General features: G+C 54.2%; 6 protein-coding genes across 6 annotated transcripts; 3 read left to right on the top strand and 3 right to left on the bottom strand.

Annotated features, from left to right (window-relative positions):
* Positions 1-345: 345 nt before the first annotated feature.
* Positions 346-1,842, top strand: TRIREDRAFT_64330 (uncharacterized protein; the record flags this gene model as incomplete). The annotated part of the gene is made up of 2 exons (XM_006966548.1): positions 346-1,247; positions 1,278-1,842. 2 exons carry the CDS (start codon positions 346-348, stop codon positions 1,840-1,842), a joined length of 1,467 nt encoding a protein of 488 aa, XP_006966610.1.
* A 2,049-nt stretch (positions 1,843-3,891) lies between these two features.
* Positions 3,892-4,887, top strand: TRIREDRAFT_64018 (mating type pheromone G-protein coupled receptor; the record flags this gene model as incomplete). The annotated part of the gene is made up of 2 exons (XM_006966547.1): positions 3,892-4,648; positions 4,757-4,887. Coding segments are annotated over 2 exons (888 nt in total), but the record flags the coding sequence as incomplete, so codon positions are not given.
* Positions 4,888-5,856: 969 nt separating this feature from the next.
* Positions 5,857-8,012, bottom strand: TRIREDRAFT_108702 (uncharacterized protein; the record flags this gene model as incomplete). Its single annotated transcript, XM_006966458.1, has 3 exons — positions 5,857-6,177; positions 6,321-7,498; positions 7,595-8,012. 3 exons carry the CDS (start codon positions 8,010-8,012, stop codon positions 5,857-5,859), a joined length of 1,917 nt encoding a protein of 638 aa, XP_006966520.1.
* An 849-nt stretch (positions 8,013-8,861) lies between these two features.
* Positions 8,862-10,109, bottom strand: TRIREDRAFT_79222 (uncharacterized protein; the record flags this gene model as incomplete). The annotated part of the gene is made up of 1 exon (XM_006966457.1): positions 8,862-10,109. The coding sequence occupies one exon, from the start codon at positions 10,107-10,109 to the stop codon at positions 8,862-8,864; it is 1,248 nt and encodes a 415-aa protein (XP_006966519.1).
* A 605-nt stretch (positions 10,110-10,714) lies between these two features.
* TRIREDRAFT_108701 (uncharacterized protein) lies at positions 10,715-11,394 on the bottom strand. The gene is made up of 3 exons (XM_006966456.1): positions 11,234-11,394; positions 11,125-11,174; positions 10,715-11,052 (listed from the first exon to the last, which is right to left on the bottom strand). Exons 1-3 carry the CDS (start codon positions 11,360-11,362, stop codon positions 11,046-11,048), a joined length of 186 nt encoding a protein of 61 aa, XP_006966518.1. The 5' UTR covers positions 11,363-11,394; the 3' UTR covers positions 10,715-11,045.
* A 919-nt stretch (positions 11,395-12,313) lies between these two features.
* On the top strand, positions 12,314-13,290 carry TRIREDRAFT_4494 (uncharacterized protein; the record flags this gene model as incomplete). Its single annotated transcript, XM_006966406.1, has 2 exons — positions 12,314-12,629; positions 12,755-13,290. 2 exons carry the CDS (start codon positions 12,314-12,316, stop codon positions 13,288-13,290), a joined length of 852 nt encoding a protein of 283 aa, XP_006966468.1.
* Positions 13,291-14,794: the final 1,504 nt, after the last annotated feature.

Here is a 14,794-nt window from a genome sequence, read left to right as displayed (position 1 = left end):
TGTGAGCTATTATATCCCGCAAGACGAGAGATATCTCGGCAGCATACCATATACATACGCGTTCCCCGCTACACAGCAGAAAATATTTGTCAACCCGCGACTTGTTTCAGACTCACCCAAGAACTACCTACAAATCGGACCCCAGGTTTTTAATAGCTCTCAGCTTCTCCATCTCCTCTGCAGCTCCATCTTGATCTCTCCACCTCGGCTTCATTTTCTGTTATACCCAGAGTGGCCTTTTTTTTCTTTAAAGGAGACAGGACTCTAGTCCGGTAGTCCGAGAAGGGAAAAGAGAGAGAGAGAGAGAGAGAGTGAGAGTGAGAAAGAGAGCACAAGGGCGTCGACATGCTGCCCCCAATCCCCGTCCTCGCCGACTACGGCATCTCACCAACCCACGGCTTCCTCCCCGGCACTCTCCCCCTGACCCGCCTCCCGGACCCTTACTACAACAAGTGGGAGGCCATCGTGGCCAACCTGCAGGCCCTGATCCTCAGCCGGCGCCTCCGCGGCGTCATCGACCGGCTGCCGGTGCTGTCGACGATCGGCCTGGAGCACGACGCCGAGTGGCGCCGGGCGTACTCGCTGCTCTGCTTCATGGCCCACGGCTACATCTGGGGCGGCGACTCTCCGGCAGACCGGCTGCCGCCGCAAATCTCGATGCCGCTGCTCGCCGTCTCGCGGCGGCTCGAGGTGCCGCCGGTGGCGACGTACGCGGCCGTGTGCCTGTGGAACTTCAAGCCGCTCTTCATGGACGAGGACATTGACAGCCTGGAGAACCTGGCCACGCTCTTCACCTTTACCGGGGCCATTGACGAGTCGTGGTTCTACCTCGTGTCCGTGGCCATCGAGGCCCGGGGCGCCCCGATCATGTCGCTGATGCTCACGGCCATGGCGGCCGCGCGGCAAGACGACTCGGCCACGGTCACGCGCTGCCTGCGGACGTTTGCCGAGCGCCTGACGGACCTGACGAGCATCCTGCAGAGGATGCACGAGAGCTGCGACCCCGTCATCTTCTACAACCGCGTCAGGCCGTTCCTTGCCGGCAGCAAGAACATGGCCGAGGCCGGGCTGCCGTTTGGCGTCATCTACGACGACGGCACGGGCAACGACGAGTATCGCCAGTACAGCGGAGGCAGCAACGCCCAGAGCAGCCTGATCCAGTTCTTTGACATTGCGCTGGGCATCCAGCACCGGCCGACGGGCGAGAAGAAGGGCGACGCCGCCGCCTCCTCCTCCTCCTCCTCGCCGTGCGAGTCGGCGGACCACCGCGGCCGCAGCGCGCGGCACAACTTCATCCAGGACATGCGCAACTACATGCCGGGCCCGCACGCGCGGTTCCTCGAGGACGTGTCGCGCGTGGCCAACATCCGCGAGTTCGTCGAGGGGCACACGGGCGACGCGCAGCTGTGCCTGGCCTACGACGCCTGCCTGGCGATGCTGAGCGCCTTCAGGGACAAGCACATTGCCATTGTGACGCGCTACGTCATCACGCCGTCGCGCCAGATGCGCGCCCGCAGCAGGTCGCGCAGCCCCGAGGTGGCCCGGCGGCCGCTCAACCTGGCCATTGCCTCGCGCAAGAGCGAGGGCAAGCACCAGAAGGGCACCGGCGGCACGGCGCTGATTCCCTTTCTCAAGCAGGCGAGAGACGAGACGGGCGACCCGGCGGTGGAGGAGTGGACGAAGCGCTTCATGAGGCGACAGGTGCGGCAGGAGGGCAGCGGCGACTTCTTCCTGGGCAAGGAGGACGACGGGGCGCCGTCGGAGACGGAGGATGTCGAGGTCAAGGGGCTTGCGTGGACGTGGACGATGGAGGACGAGGTTGGCGGGCTCTGCTCGTATTGATTTCCGAAAGGAACGACGTTGGGTTTGTGTGATTTTTCAATGGCAGTTTGGCGGGCGGCTTACTTCTTATTTTTCTTGTCTCATTTCATCTTGATTCGACATTGCAGTTTGGCTGGATCTACCTTGGACAGGGACGCATACACACCGAGGGTGATATGAGGCAATGATGGACGACATTACAGAGACTGGATCAACTCATAGACGGGTTTTTTTTTTGGACAATCTCAACGATTCAAGCTGGGAGCATCAATTCAACACATAGCCTGCTTCATAATGCTATCTACTTGATGACTCTTGTTTCCCCTCTCGATTCCATCTCGCAAGACAAAAGTGCTCCTCGCCAAGTGATTCTCTCAGCCGCAAAATGTGCCATTCCCTATCCCCCCTTGAACAAGGGTCTTTACCCCCCAGCACGAAACCATTGAAACAAGCAGCAAACATTCCACTGCTATTTTCGCCTTTTTCTCATGTTGCTTTCCCACCTCGTGATTCGCCTCCCCCTATCCTGCTTTTGTTCCTTCTTTTTTTCTTGATTCGACAGCGGCCTAATGCACCTCGACAGGGGACAACAGATGGAGAGTTCCGGGGAGACCATCCGCGGGGTGACACAGCCTCTCTGAGCGGGCGTCAGATGCAGGAATCCTCCATCCCTCCATCCATCCATCCATCGCTCGCGGCTTGATAGTGGACGATGAAATGAGAGAGGGAGGGTTTGCACATTGTTTGCAAGACTATCGAATCCTCCGGATGGATATCCCCCCGTTGGCGACGCGGGATTTTATAGACATCAACCCAATTTAGCAGTACTGAAGACGATGTGTGGTGCTGGAGCTTTGTAGTATGTGGTATGTATGTAGGTAGTATGTAATCTGGGGGGATTCCGGCAGTTGGAGGCTGTTGGTCGTAAGCGCTCGGCTGCTTCCGTGACACCGGCCACCATGCGGGCAGTTCCAGCTCTTGACAGCTACAAGTACTTATTCCTAGTGTTTTCTTTGGCAGCTCTTGGATGCCGCTTGAAGTCGTTGACTTTCTAGTGATATCGCGGCAGTAGTAGCATCGACATCCATCTAAGGTAGGCATTGTAATGTCATCCATCACTCACAGAAGATATACCCAGTAGGGATACCTAGTACTACCTAGTAGGTAATTGAAGCCATCACCACGCCACCCCCCCCCCCCCCCCCCCCCAAAGCAACCGGAAAACAGCACATACAACCATACATACAAGGGTTCTCCCACGTCAAGCAACCCGAATACCAGGAAACATGACTTGGAGCTGCACACCACCTTCCACATAAAAACCCCCCTGCATCCCGCAAACATGCCCGATTCCACGCCCCTGCCGCAAGCCACAAACCAGAGAACAATACTAAGCCGGCCGCACAACAATACTAAGCCCTCCCGCGACCTGCATTTAATCCCTTCCCTTCCCACCCCTCCACTCTTCCACCTATCCACCCTCTCTGGTTCTACTCTTTCACTTCACCTTCACCTCTTTGCAGAAACTCCTCCCCGGAACGTGGAGCTGCAAAAGGCAAAGCAAGCTCCAGATTCAGCCTACCATTCCCAATGAAGACAGCTGTGATTGGAAACAAAGCTCGCTGGGATTTGGCCATTCATTATGCCGCGCGAGGACAATGCTGGCGGGCAAGGGGTGCTGGAATGCAGGCGATTCGCTCTGGGTGGTGGTGGTGGTGGTGGTGGTGGTGGTGGTAGTTTTCGTTTTCCATATAAAAGTGAGAGGTATGACGAAGAATCTGGGTGAATCGCCTTGGGAACAATGGCTTGAGAGTGCGATGCTTCAGACGAAAAAAGAAAGAAGGCTGAGATTTTTCAATTTTGTCTTTCTGCTTTGCTTTGCTTTGCTTTGCTATTGCTGTTGAGCTTCTCTTTAGAGTAATTCTGTTGTTCTCGTCTCCTTCTCCGGATATACCATCTCCCAACATCTTCAACACCAAGATTGTCAGCATCACCACTTATACACACCCAGAAATCCAGCTTCACCACACCACACCCTTATTAAAATCCTCACCACCAACCACCACCACCATGTCCTCCTTCGACCCGTACACCCAAAACATCACCATCCTCGTCTCGCCCTCCTCCCCGCCAATATCCATCCCCATCCCCGTCATCGACGCCTTCAACGACGAAACGGCCAGCATCATCACAAACTACGCCGCCCAGCTCGGCGCCGCCCTCGCCATGCTGCTCGTGCTGCTCGCCGCCACGCCCACCGCCAGGCTCCTCCGCGCCGACGGCCCGTCGCTCCTCCACGCCCTCGCCCTGCTCGTCTGCGTCGTCCGCACCGTCCTGCTCATCTACTTCTTCCTCACCCCCTTCTCGCACTTCTACCAGGTCTGGACCGGCGACTTCTCCCAGGTCCCCGCGTGGAACTACCGCGCCAGCATCGCCGGCACCGTCCTCTCCACGCTGCTCACCGTCGTCACCGACGCCGCCCTCGTCAACCAAGCCTGGACAATGGTCTCGCTCTTCGCGCCCAGGACCAAGCGCGCCGTCTGCGTCCTCTCGCTGCTCATCACCCTCCTGGCCATCTCCTTCCGCGTCGCCTACACCGTCATCCAGTGCGAGGGCATCGCCGAGCTGGCCGCCCCGAGGCAGTACGCCTGGCTCATCCGCGCGACGCTCATCTTCAACATCTGCTCCATCGCCTGGTTCTGCGCCCTCTTCAACTCCAAGCTCGTCGCGCACCTCGTCACCAACCGCGGCGTGCTGCCGTCTCGCCGGGCTATGAGCCCCATGGAGGTGCTCATCATGGCCAACGGCATCCTCATGATTGTTCCCGGTAAGCATCTCTTTACATATCTCATCAACCCCCCTTACCCCCTTTACCCTCCCCCACTTTTCCCCCCCAGTCTACACAAAATGAATCCCAGCTTAACATCCAACACAGTCGTCTTCGCCATCCTCGAATGGCACCACTTCATCAACTTCGAAGCCGGCTCCCTAACACCAACATCCATCGCAATCATCCTCCCCCTCTCCTCCCTCGCCGCCCAGCGCATCGCCAACACATCCTCCTCCTACTCCTACCAGCAGAACAATCACAATCACCATCACCACCCATCTTCCTCCTCCTCCTCCTCCGCGGCTGCCCGCTACAAGGCCTCCTCCCGCCACTCCTCCTCCCGCCACCCCCTCAACCCCAAAACCGGATCCCTCTTCTCAACCACAACCTGCAACAGCACCACCACCACCACCTCTTCTTCCTCCGCCGCCGCCGCCGCCGCTGCCCAACGCACCCATTCCGTGGATCATGCCTCAACAATCCCAAGTGCCGCACAGCACCCTGCTAGAGGAGGAGCAGCACGAGGAAGCGACGTTCTCGACCCAATCGAGCTTGAGCTGCGACAAATCGACGGATACGCACAGCCGAGGGAGATTCTCACGCAGCAAGGCCAAGGCGAGCAGTTCCACGAGTAGTGCTGAGGAGAATCTGGGCCAGCCTCTATTCAACAACTCTCTCTCTCTCTCTCTATCTCTTCCCCCCTTTTATACCTCTTTTTCCATTCTCACCACTTTTTTTCCCCCCCCTTTTTCTTTTTCTCTATTTTTTTCCCGACACCATTTGGTCACTCTTCTGCCTTTGTTGCGTACCGTTGCATAGCACGCATCACGATATACCCCCCCCCTGAAAGCATTTCGCTGCATTTACATACCCGTCCATTTGCGCTTCATATGCGATACTAGATAGCATCGACAAGCAAGAAGCATGGCGTCAACAGGGAATCCGGTTTCAGAAGAGACACCATACTTCTCTGTTCCGGTCTGGATTGTTCTTTAGGCAGAATATATATGATGACAATTCAAGCTTACTCAATCTCTTGCCTCTTCTCCCCATCAAGATTGTCTCCGCATCATGAACCTCACGTAGACTTGGAAACATTCACACATACATGCAAACAATGAGGAGCATAACATGTGTATTCCACTATCTTGCTAAACCCAGGATACTCCAGTGCTCCATCACATACATAGGTAGGCTGTAACCCCCTACTCCGTCTGCGCCCGCCCCCTCAACGCAGCCATCCTCTCGCGGCAGAGACTCGCAAGACGCCGCATCTCCCTCCCCCGCACAGGCTGAGGCTGCTCAAGCGTGCAGCGAGCCTGCGAAACAAAGAACAAGCCCTGGCTGCGAGACATCAGGCGCCGACTGAGAAAGCGAAGCGAAGGGTGGCGGCTGACAACGGTAGGACCCTCCTGGGTAGGCGAAGAATCATTGCAGTCTTCGTCCGGCCAAGCGCCCGGGAACTGCATCTCCTGATATGGCTGCTGCTCAAGGGTGACCCCTCCCTCGCCGTCGACATTGTAGACCTGGAGCGGTGCTGCAACATTGCGCTGTCCATCTTCAGAGCTCCCCTTGGTCCTTCTGAGCCAGTCTGACCTCATCATTGCCCCCTTGACAAGTTAATCACTTGAGACATTACGAACGGGAGCAGCCGGGTGTTTCCACTTACAAAGCTCTTCGTCTGGCGAGTCGGCTTGAGCAGCGATGGCTTGCTGTAGGGCAAGGGCTTGACGTCGATCGTCTGGCTGCTGACACTGTCCACAACCGGTGAACGGCTTGACGAGTGTCGAGATCCATCATCTGCCGAAGACGTCATTGGAGAAGGTGCTCCGTCAAACGTCCTGATTGTTGCCTTTCCCTGCCCCTGCCCCTGGCTGGCAGATATCCTCTTTGTAGTGGCAGCTTTCGAAAACTTCGGAGGCAGGGCCGTCCTGGGGATCCTGGATTTGCTTTCTCGCTTCTCTTGCTGGCTCCTCGACTCCCACAGTCCAATCTTCTCTTTGAGGGTCCCGTCTTTCAAACGCTGTGGAATCTGACGGCCATCTCGCCTGGGACCCGGGCGTAAAGAAACCTGCATGGCAGATGAAGGCCGCACAGGCGTCTTTGTGTTGAGTTGCTTCGTGTCGGCCTGCGAGCGCCTCTTTGAGACTGCCGGCATCGAGACTGACGAGGGCAACGTGCCGTCAAACTTTGTCCGGAGATTCGACACCTTTGACTGCGGAGACGGGATCTTGGAGGTGGCCAGAGACGAACCGCTTCGCTCTTTGAGCGCTTGCAGGGCATCGCTGGCAGACGAGAGAAGTACGGCCTCGTGACATGGGTAGCAAAGAGTCACCTCGGACGGCGTATTCAGATCCTTTTCCTGCTTGTCGGGAGAAGAACCGGAGGCCTCTTGGGGGTTGGTTTTCACACTGCTGCTTCCAGACAAGACCACCTCGGGAATGGTGTCAGATGGCTTCGAGGGCCAGCCGCCCACGTCGGTCACCACCATGCTCTTGAGCGGAGAGGGCGGCTTGGGTAGAAATATGCCTCCCTGCAACTTGATTCGGGGCTCGGATCCTCGCTGCGATGTGTCCTTCTTGCCCTGGGCGCCAGCTTCGCTCTCCTCCTGATTCCGAGAAGAGGGACGGCTCGAGGCGAGGGGCGGTGGCAGGTATTCCGGGTGCGCGACCTGGCTGGTAGGAGTCATTGAGTCCGGAACGACATCCTTCTCGTCATGGAGGCCTGATAGCGCCTCGTCGACGCCTACGGATATAATTGAAGATGCTTTCGCGGGGCTGTCCGCCAAGGAGGGCGCTTTGTCATCGAGGGGAGCAGGTGAAGCAACGCGTTTAGGTTCGTAGGTATCTATTTGCAAAACATCTGCAAACATCAGTACTCTTGCAGTAAAAAATGCATGCGGCCATCTTTGAAGGAGTCGTAATAGACAAGAATGCTACGCACTGGGAGCAATATTCTCATCAAGCCCTCGCTCAAACAATCTCCTCCTCTGCGCAACCACCGAGCCCCCTTGCGCAACTCCTGCAGAAGGCGAAGCGACGGCATTCCCAACACGGCGATGCTTGACAGGAGACTTCAGTAAGCCATTCTTGACGGGGAGAGCTTTCGCGGGAGCCAGAGATGACGATGTCACGGATCGAGGGATCGGGCCAGTAGTTGTAATACGCTTCAGCCTTGGTTCCGCGGACGAGGAGGGAGCAGGAATCTTGGAAGCGACAGGCGGACGGCCTCGAGTCTTTTGTGCTCCTCCAACTCCGGGTCGCGACTTCGGCGAAGCATCGAGGCTCTCGAATCGCGACACCAGCCGTGCCAGTCCTCCCTGAGACGACGGGGGCGCAGGTCGAACACTTGCAGAAGACATTGTTCCCGTATCAGTCAAAACAGCTTCACCCGAGAACAACAGCCAGAGGTCAACAAGGGGTGATTTTCTTCCCCGTCTCTAGGGATTCAGGCTGGCCAGGTGAACTGCGCGCAAAACGGAGCGAGGGTGGGAAGAGACAGAAGACAAAGAGCGAGGGGAGATGAGGAGGGCAGAGCGAATAACAAGTGTTCTGGGTGCGTGAGGGACGGAAGAAGCCGTATAAAGAAACAAGCATTGATTGATCTGTAGACAGATGTAGTCAGAAGCAGAAGATCGGTCGTTGCCTCGGCATGAGGTCGCGCCTAAGATAGAGCCAATGTTTACCGTCGACCTCGTCTCCTGCTTCTCTCGCGAGGCTCTGGCAACTGCGACTTCCCTCTCTTCTGGCTTGGTTTGGCAATTAATGGCCAGCAAAAGTGAGTAAACTTGTGCTTTGGAAGTAGCAAGCTTGTCCTGTCCAGACACGTCGATTTTGTCTCGGCCGGCCAGCACAAGTGATACTGAAGAGTGTCTTCTATTATATGCAACTGTTTGCATTGGTTCCTTAGGCAGTCCTACGATTCATGTCCTATAAAGGATGTTTTCCCTAAGATATCATCATCTCCATCCCTGTTGCCTGAGCTCTCATCTTCCTCTGCTCCTCGGCCTCCACAAGTCCGCGAATGAACAATCCCGGCAAATGCCCCCTGGATGCATCGCCTTCTAACATGGCATCGACCGCTGTGGTATAACTCTTCTCAAACGCATACCAAACCTGCTTCTTAACTGCGCTCTCTCCCAGCGGCCTTAGAAGATATGGGTGGCCTGATTGTCGACGGGAAACAGACCCTTAGGGTTGTTACTGCTTGCTCAATGTGAATCCCTCTCCTTCTTCTGTTCTTGAGCCTCGATAAGCCCGCGGATGAACAAGCGTGGAAGCCATAACAACTCTTGGCTGTCTGCAAGGATCAGGTCTGCGGCCCAGATGTAATGTTTTGCAAATGCATTCCAAATGATCTTCTCAGTACTAGAATCCCCTAGTGGCTTTGGAAGGTATGGGTCATTGATTCGAGCAGCTTCAACGGCCTGCGAAACTCCAGCTTCATCCATAGTAATCGTTCTGACTTGGTTGAAATCCAGGAGCCAAAGATCCGTGGATCTATGGAAAAAGTCCTCGGTGATGTAGGAGGGTGGGCCAGTATAAGTAGGACGTTGGATCTTCTCGAGTTCCTCCAGACTAAGCCGAGCCGAGATTTTCTTTGAGGAGCTGCCGAAAACAAACTCGACATCTCGGGCATCTGTCCTCGCCTCCCAGTGCATGATTGCCATAGCCGTGCCCATGCGGCTGGCAATGGATTTGACGTCGAGCTGGAGATCCACCATCTGGTTAAGATGCATCTTGAAGTTTCTCAGAGAGAAAAAGAGACCTCCAACCTTGCCTTGCGTTGAGCCAAGATAAGGCCTCACCAAGCAGTCTCTGTTTGCCGTGTCGCTAAGAGCAGCTTGCTTGATTCTTGGTGCACAGTATTTCTCGATCAAAAGCTTGCGGGTAGGTTTGGCCAAAGGTGGGATGCGTTCAGAGACAAGGACGTTGGCAGGTAGATTGCAAACTTGTGAAGCCCCTTCCGCCAGCTCAGGATTCTGTTCGAGATATCGAGGGTCATCGTGTGGAACAAAGAAGTATATCTCCGGGATTTTGATCTCTGTAAATTCCCATTTTCCGAACGCAGATGAGGTGCGAGTATGCATCTTGTAATCATTCCACAATGACTCGTCATTTGTTTTAGACAACTTGAACACGAACGATTTCCCATCCTGAGCAAAGATGGCACCGCAGGCGCCAGCGCCGATCTTCTTGAAGGCTGAGATAATCTGGGACTGAGCGGCAGTGTGCTGCTGGGCATTGGAAGAAGTTGTCGAGACCCGACTGTGTAAAGATAACATCCTACTGAGCTGCTGCTCTAAATCGCCTAGTTCGCCAGAAGCCTGGATATTGTCTTGCTCTACGGTTGACAAGAGAGAGTAGAGATGAAGATTGGCGGCTATGTCTTTCTCCAGCGTTGGTGAAACTGGGTATGGATCGGAGCTGGATTCGAGGCGGCGTTGGTTGGCTGACATTTTGAAGCGGATGTTTGTAGAGCTGAATACTCGGAATTAGCTTCACAACCTCCAACATTCAAGATGTGCATATAATGTGATAACCTAGGTGAGTAGGATGGAGACTTACCTTTGGAGACGTGGTTTCGGTGGGCTTGAAGAGAGAGGGAAGAAGAAAGAAGTTGGAGAGAGAGGGAAGAAGAAAGAAGTTGGAGAGAGAGGGAAGAAGAAAGAAGTTGGAGAGGGAGGGCTTGAAGAAAGAGGGAAGAAGAAAGAAGTTGGAGAGGAAGGGCTTGCTTCTTGTACTGCTGAAAGTCATGTGAGGCGGTCAGGTACCTAAGTTGTTGAGCTCTGATGTGTGAATCACTCTCACCCTGAATTTTTAAAGTTTTGCTATTGAGTTTTCACTAACCTGATATAACGAGGGCTACAAGATTGTGAGGGCGTGGCCGAGGTGGCTTGATGAGCCTGTGACGAGGATATCATACTGGATGTCTATACCAGGTTGCATTATATTAACTTATCGCCTAAGATCGAGTTGATTAGGAAGAATAAGGTCAATAGACATTTAACATGACGGACACATCATGCTTTTATAACATCGTGAACCCAAGTATCAGCAAGGTGCTGGCAAGGGACTTTATTAATCTCTGACCTATCTTCTTTCTAGTAGCTATTATGCCTTCTTATAGTTTTTCCTTATGCCCGTTTCTTTAGAATAGCATCCCTTGCGTACTAGCAGCGAGGGAGTTGCATCCCAGGAGCAAAGCGGCTGCATTCTTGATAGAGGTAAGGTATGGAGGGCGTTATAGCTGCGGGATAGCTGCGAGGTCCCTGACATCGCCCTTCTATTGTACACTGACTCATTCGTATGAAGCCTTGATGTTGAGTAATTTTGTCGATTTATTTTTTCATTGAAGTTGGATCGTGAGAATTCGTAGGAAGAGCGCCTATCGCTTATTGACTGCATATCATCCACTGTTAGCAACAGATGCGCGCGTCGCACGTTGGGGTCTCTTGGGTGTGAATAACGTACGGAGGCAGCAGGATCTCGCCCCATGAGCTGGAGAGAAAGGTAACGGCGGCCTGTTCAGACTCGTCAGCTTCCGTACACAACAATCAGGTCATCAATAGTGGAAGCTCACGCCAAAGATGGCAATGCTGCGAACAAAGGCGGCGTTCTCGGCATTCGTCAGTGTGTCGTACGTTGACGCAACGAAGCCCTTGGGCGCGCGGCGTCCGCCCTTTTCGCCGTAGATTCGCTTGGGAGGCATTGCGATGATGTTTTGATCTGGTCTTGGGGGGGCTTGACGTGGAAGCGCAAATCAGAAAAAGCGTAGGGAAAGTTGCGACAGAGAAAGTTCGAGGCGAGATCGTCACCGAGGCCGAAAAATCGGAATAACGGCCCCGCCATCGATTGCATTGCATGCGGTAGGGCGGGTCACATGATTGAGTTTGAATGACGTAACATGAGTGCAGATTGGACACGGTTCTGTCAAGCGAAACAGCTTCTGGTTCCGTGGTCTAGTTGGTTATGACATTTCGTTAACAGTTCAGTTGACACCACCGAAAAGGTCCCCGGTTCGAGCCCGGGCGGAATCACATCTTTTTGCTTTTTATTTCGCACTTTCTCATGATCAATCAATCCATCAATCACGTCAAGATGACTTCTTCACTTAAGGCGAATCGAATCATCTTGGCAACTCTCAATTGAGTTGTTGAACTTTTTTTTGAACTCACTCGCATCTTATTTGTGGCGCAAAAGACCGTTTCGCCCTGGAGTCGCTCCCTATTAGTAGTAGTAGTTACTCATAGCTAATTGTCCCAGTCTGTCTGTCTGTCTGTCAGTCAGCCATCAGACGTCACAATATTGCGTCAGGCAACTTGGCTGCCCAGTGATGAATCACAATTCAAACCTACACCACAAGAACGTTGAGCCTCAAAGTTACTTACTTGCCTGGCAATCAAGTCACCAACCACCCTTGATCTCACCAGTTCAGAGCGGGTTGTAACCTGCATTGCATCCATTCTTTTTTCCAGACATTTCCGTCAACCCTCCAGGGTATTCAACACCCCGCCCCCCCAGCCCACTCACTTATCATCATCATCACCCATCAATCTGAGTATTACCCATATCAGCACCTATACAAACAGACGTCAAATCACCATACAATTCAATTGACCGGCGCAACATCCATTGATAAATCAGAGACATCACCACCACGATGATGGAATCATCCCGAGAGCCAGGCGGCTTCATCCCTCCCCAAGGCGGCCTCCCCTCGCCCGCCCCCTCCTCAGCCTCGTCCCGCGCGGCCTCCAGCCTGCCGCACCCGAGAAGGACGCCGCTGCGGCCCGGCGGAAGCAAGGAGGAAATGGTGCGGCGGTACGCCGAGGAGAAGCTCATGACCATTTCGCGGCGCTACGTCAAGAAGTTTGGGGGCACGCAGGAGGGAGACGACGTGGTTGGCTTTCGCACCTTTGGGGAGGTGTGCAAGGAGCTGGATGAGGTGGTTAATATCCTGTGGCAATCGGGAACTCGTACGTATTATTTGCCCCTCTACCAACGTTGCTTGATTCTACGGTTTCAACTTGATATCACGGGGTGGATGGAGAGAGGGTAGATAGAATAGGGCCATGCTAACTAATATGCTACGAACAACCAGCTATCCTGCAGGTGCAGTTTCTGCTCAGGCTGGCCAGCGATTTTACGCAATACGTCCGGTCCTTCCCGCCATCCCCCAAGGCGTCGTTTGACCTGCTGCACAAGCTGGACCACTGCTTCGCCAGCCTGCTCTGCGGGCAGGACATTGAGACCAAGGAGACGCTCCCGGGGTTCGAAAACGGGCTGCGGATGGGCATGACGACGACGGACATGGTGCGGTGCCGGAGTCTGGTGGAGCAGACGCGGTTGCTCATGGTGGAGATTATGAGCAGTGGCGAGCCGGAGGATGAGGAGGATGAAGATACGGATGAGGAAGATGAAGGGGACGGCGATGATGGTGATGAAATTGGTGGTGGTGGTGGTGATGGTGGTGGTGATGGTGGTGGTGGTGGCGGAGGTTGGGGAATTCATGATGACGACGATGATGATGACGAGACGTGTCTGGACGCTGCGCGGGTCTACCAGCATACGATTGTGCAGCTGGAGAAGAGGCTTGGGGATTCGCTGGGGGGAAGCATTGGGGGATGGACAGCGTGAATCCGGAGAGCGTTTGTTGATGGGCATTGGGAGTTGATACTACTAGTACTACTACTACTATGTACGGACCCCTGCCTGCATGGAATGTTGGAGGAGGGGAATGGGGGGGTTATATGCAGGGCAAACGGGATACAATAATATTTGGGGGCTTTGGTTCGACTTGTTTGCTGTAAGGGACTGCAGGGCTTACCGTGAGCTGAAAAGGCCTCGGCCGGATGGGTGATATATGGATATCGATGCTTTAGCAAGACAGATTTTGCAGTGAAGAGATCCTTTATATTGACGTGAATCTACTCATTATTATTTAGGTACGGTGATAACATACGATAAGGGAGGCACCAAGCGCCGCTCATCGGCAGTCAGTCCTACGGCGGCGATCTCGTATTTTATTCTCTGCGTTACGAGGACTAGTCGCACGATCAATGCATGCTGGGGGATTTCCCTTGCCTTGCCTTTTCTATTCGAGCATCTTTTCTTCTCGTCTCTTCTTCTCGTTTGCCTGTCCTGTTTGCTTGCGTGTTCTAGATGGATCCAGGTGGCGGGCCACTACCGTTTTTCTCTCTCCCCCCCCCTTGGCTCGGGCGGTTTTTCGCCTCTTTTGGTGGTTTGTGCTTCTGGCATGTGGAAAGGGATCCGATTGGGGACGCGGCGGGGATGATGGGGAAAGATGGAGGGGACCTGTTTGTCCACGTTGCTTTTGCGAGACTTTTACGATGTAAATCATGAGCTATTGGTAAGTGGAATTACGGTGAACAGCAGCTGTGACTTGGCTATTGGGAATCTTATAGAGCATGTCCTGCAGATGCCGTTTGCCGTAGTCAGTTGATGGAGGACCGACCCCCCTGGTCTGTCGGTCTATCTATCGCGTTTTGGCCTGCTCTTCAAGGCGATGATGTGCGGCGATCGCCTCACCTCGACTCGGACGCCAGACAAAACGGTCTCGATAGCTTGATAGATAGTCTAAACAGTACTGTCCCAACTATGTATCCTAGGAATTCCCTCGGCTTCAACCAGACATGACAAGGTTTCCTACTGCAGCACTCTCTCAACTGCAAACGCCCGCATCCGGCATCCCTGGTCTTCACCAAAGCACCCAATCTCACCCAACCAACCAACCAACCATCCAATCCAGCAGCATCAATGCACGCATCCTCACAAACACATACGAGTCCTTTACTTGTACTTGTACTGTACTGTAGGCACTGTAGCATCAAATCAATCACCCGCGCATCTGACTCGACACCAAGAAACACCACCAGCCAATCCTCGGCCCCCCCAACCATCACCAAGCTACTGCTGTAACTACCAGCCGCGCTACTGCACGAACCCCTGGCGCTCTCTTTTGACCTTTGTTTCAAAACTTTTCTGACTTGCCGTGATCGTGCCTTGTGCCTTGTGCCTGGCCCCCATATCCCACGTTTCTTTTTAGGCTTCTGGTAGTATTGAGTAGGTATTATCGCCCACCCCCCCTGGCTGCGCGCTTGAGAAAAAAATCCCCTCCCCT

The sequence above is a fragment of the Trichoderma reesei genome, assembly GCF_000167675.1.
Source record: "Trichoderma reesei QM6a unplaced genomic scaffold TRIREscaffold_13, whole genome shotgun sequence".
Lineage (NCBI taxonomy): Eukaryota > Fungi > Ascomycota > Sordariomycetes > Hypocreales > Hypocreaceae > Trichoderma > Trichoderma reesei.
This window is presented reverse-complemented; position numbering and strand designations above follow the sequence as displayed.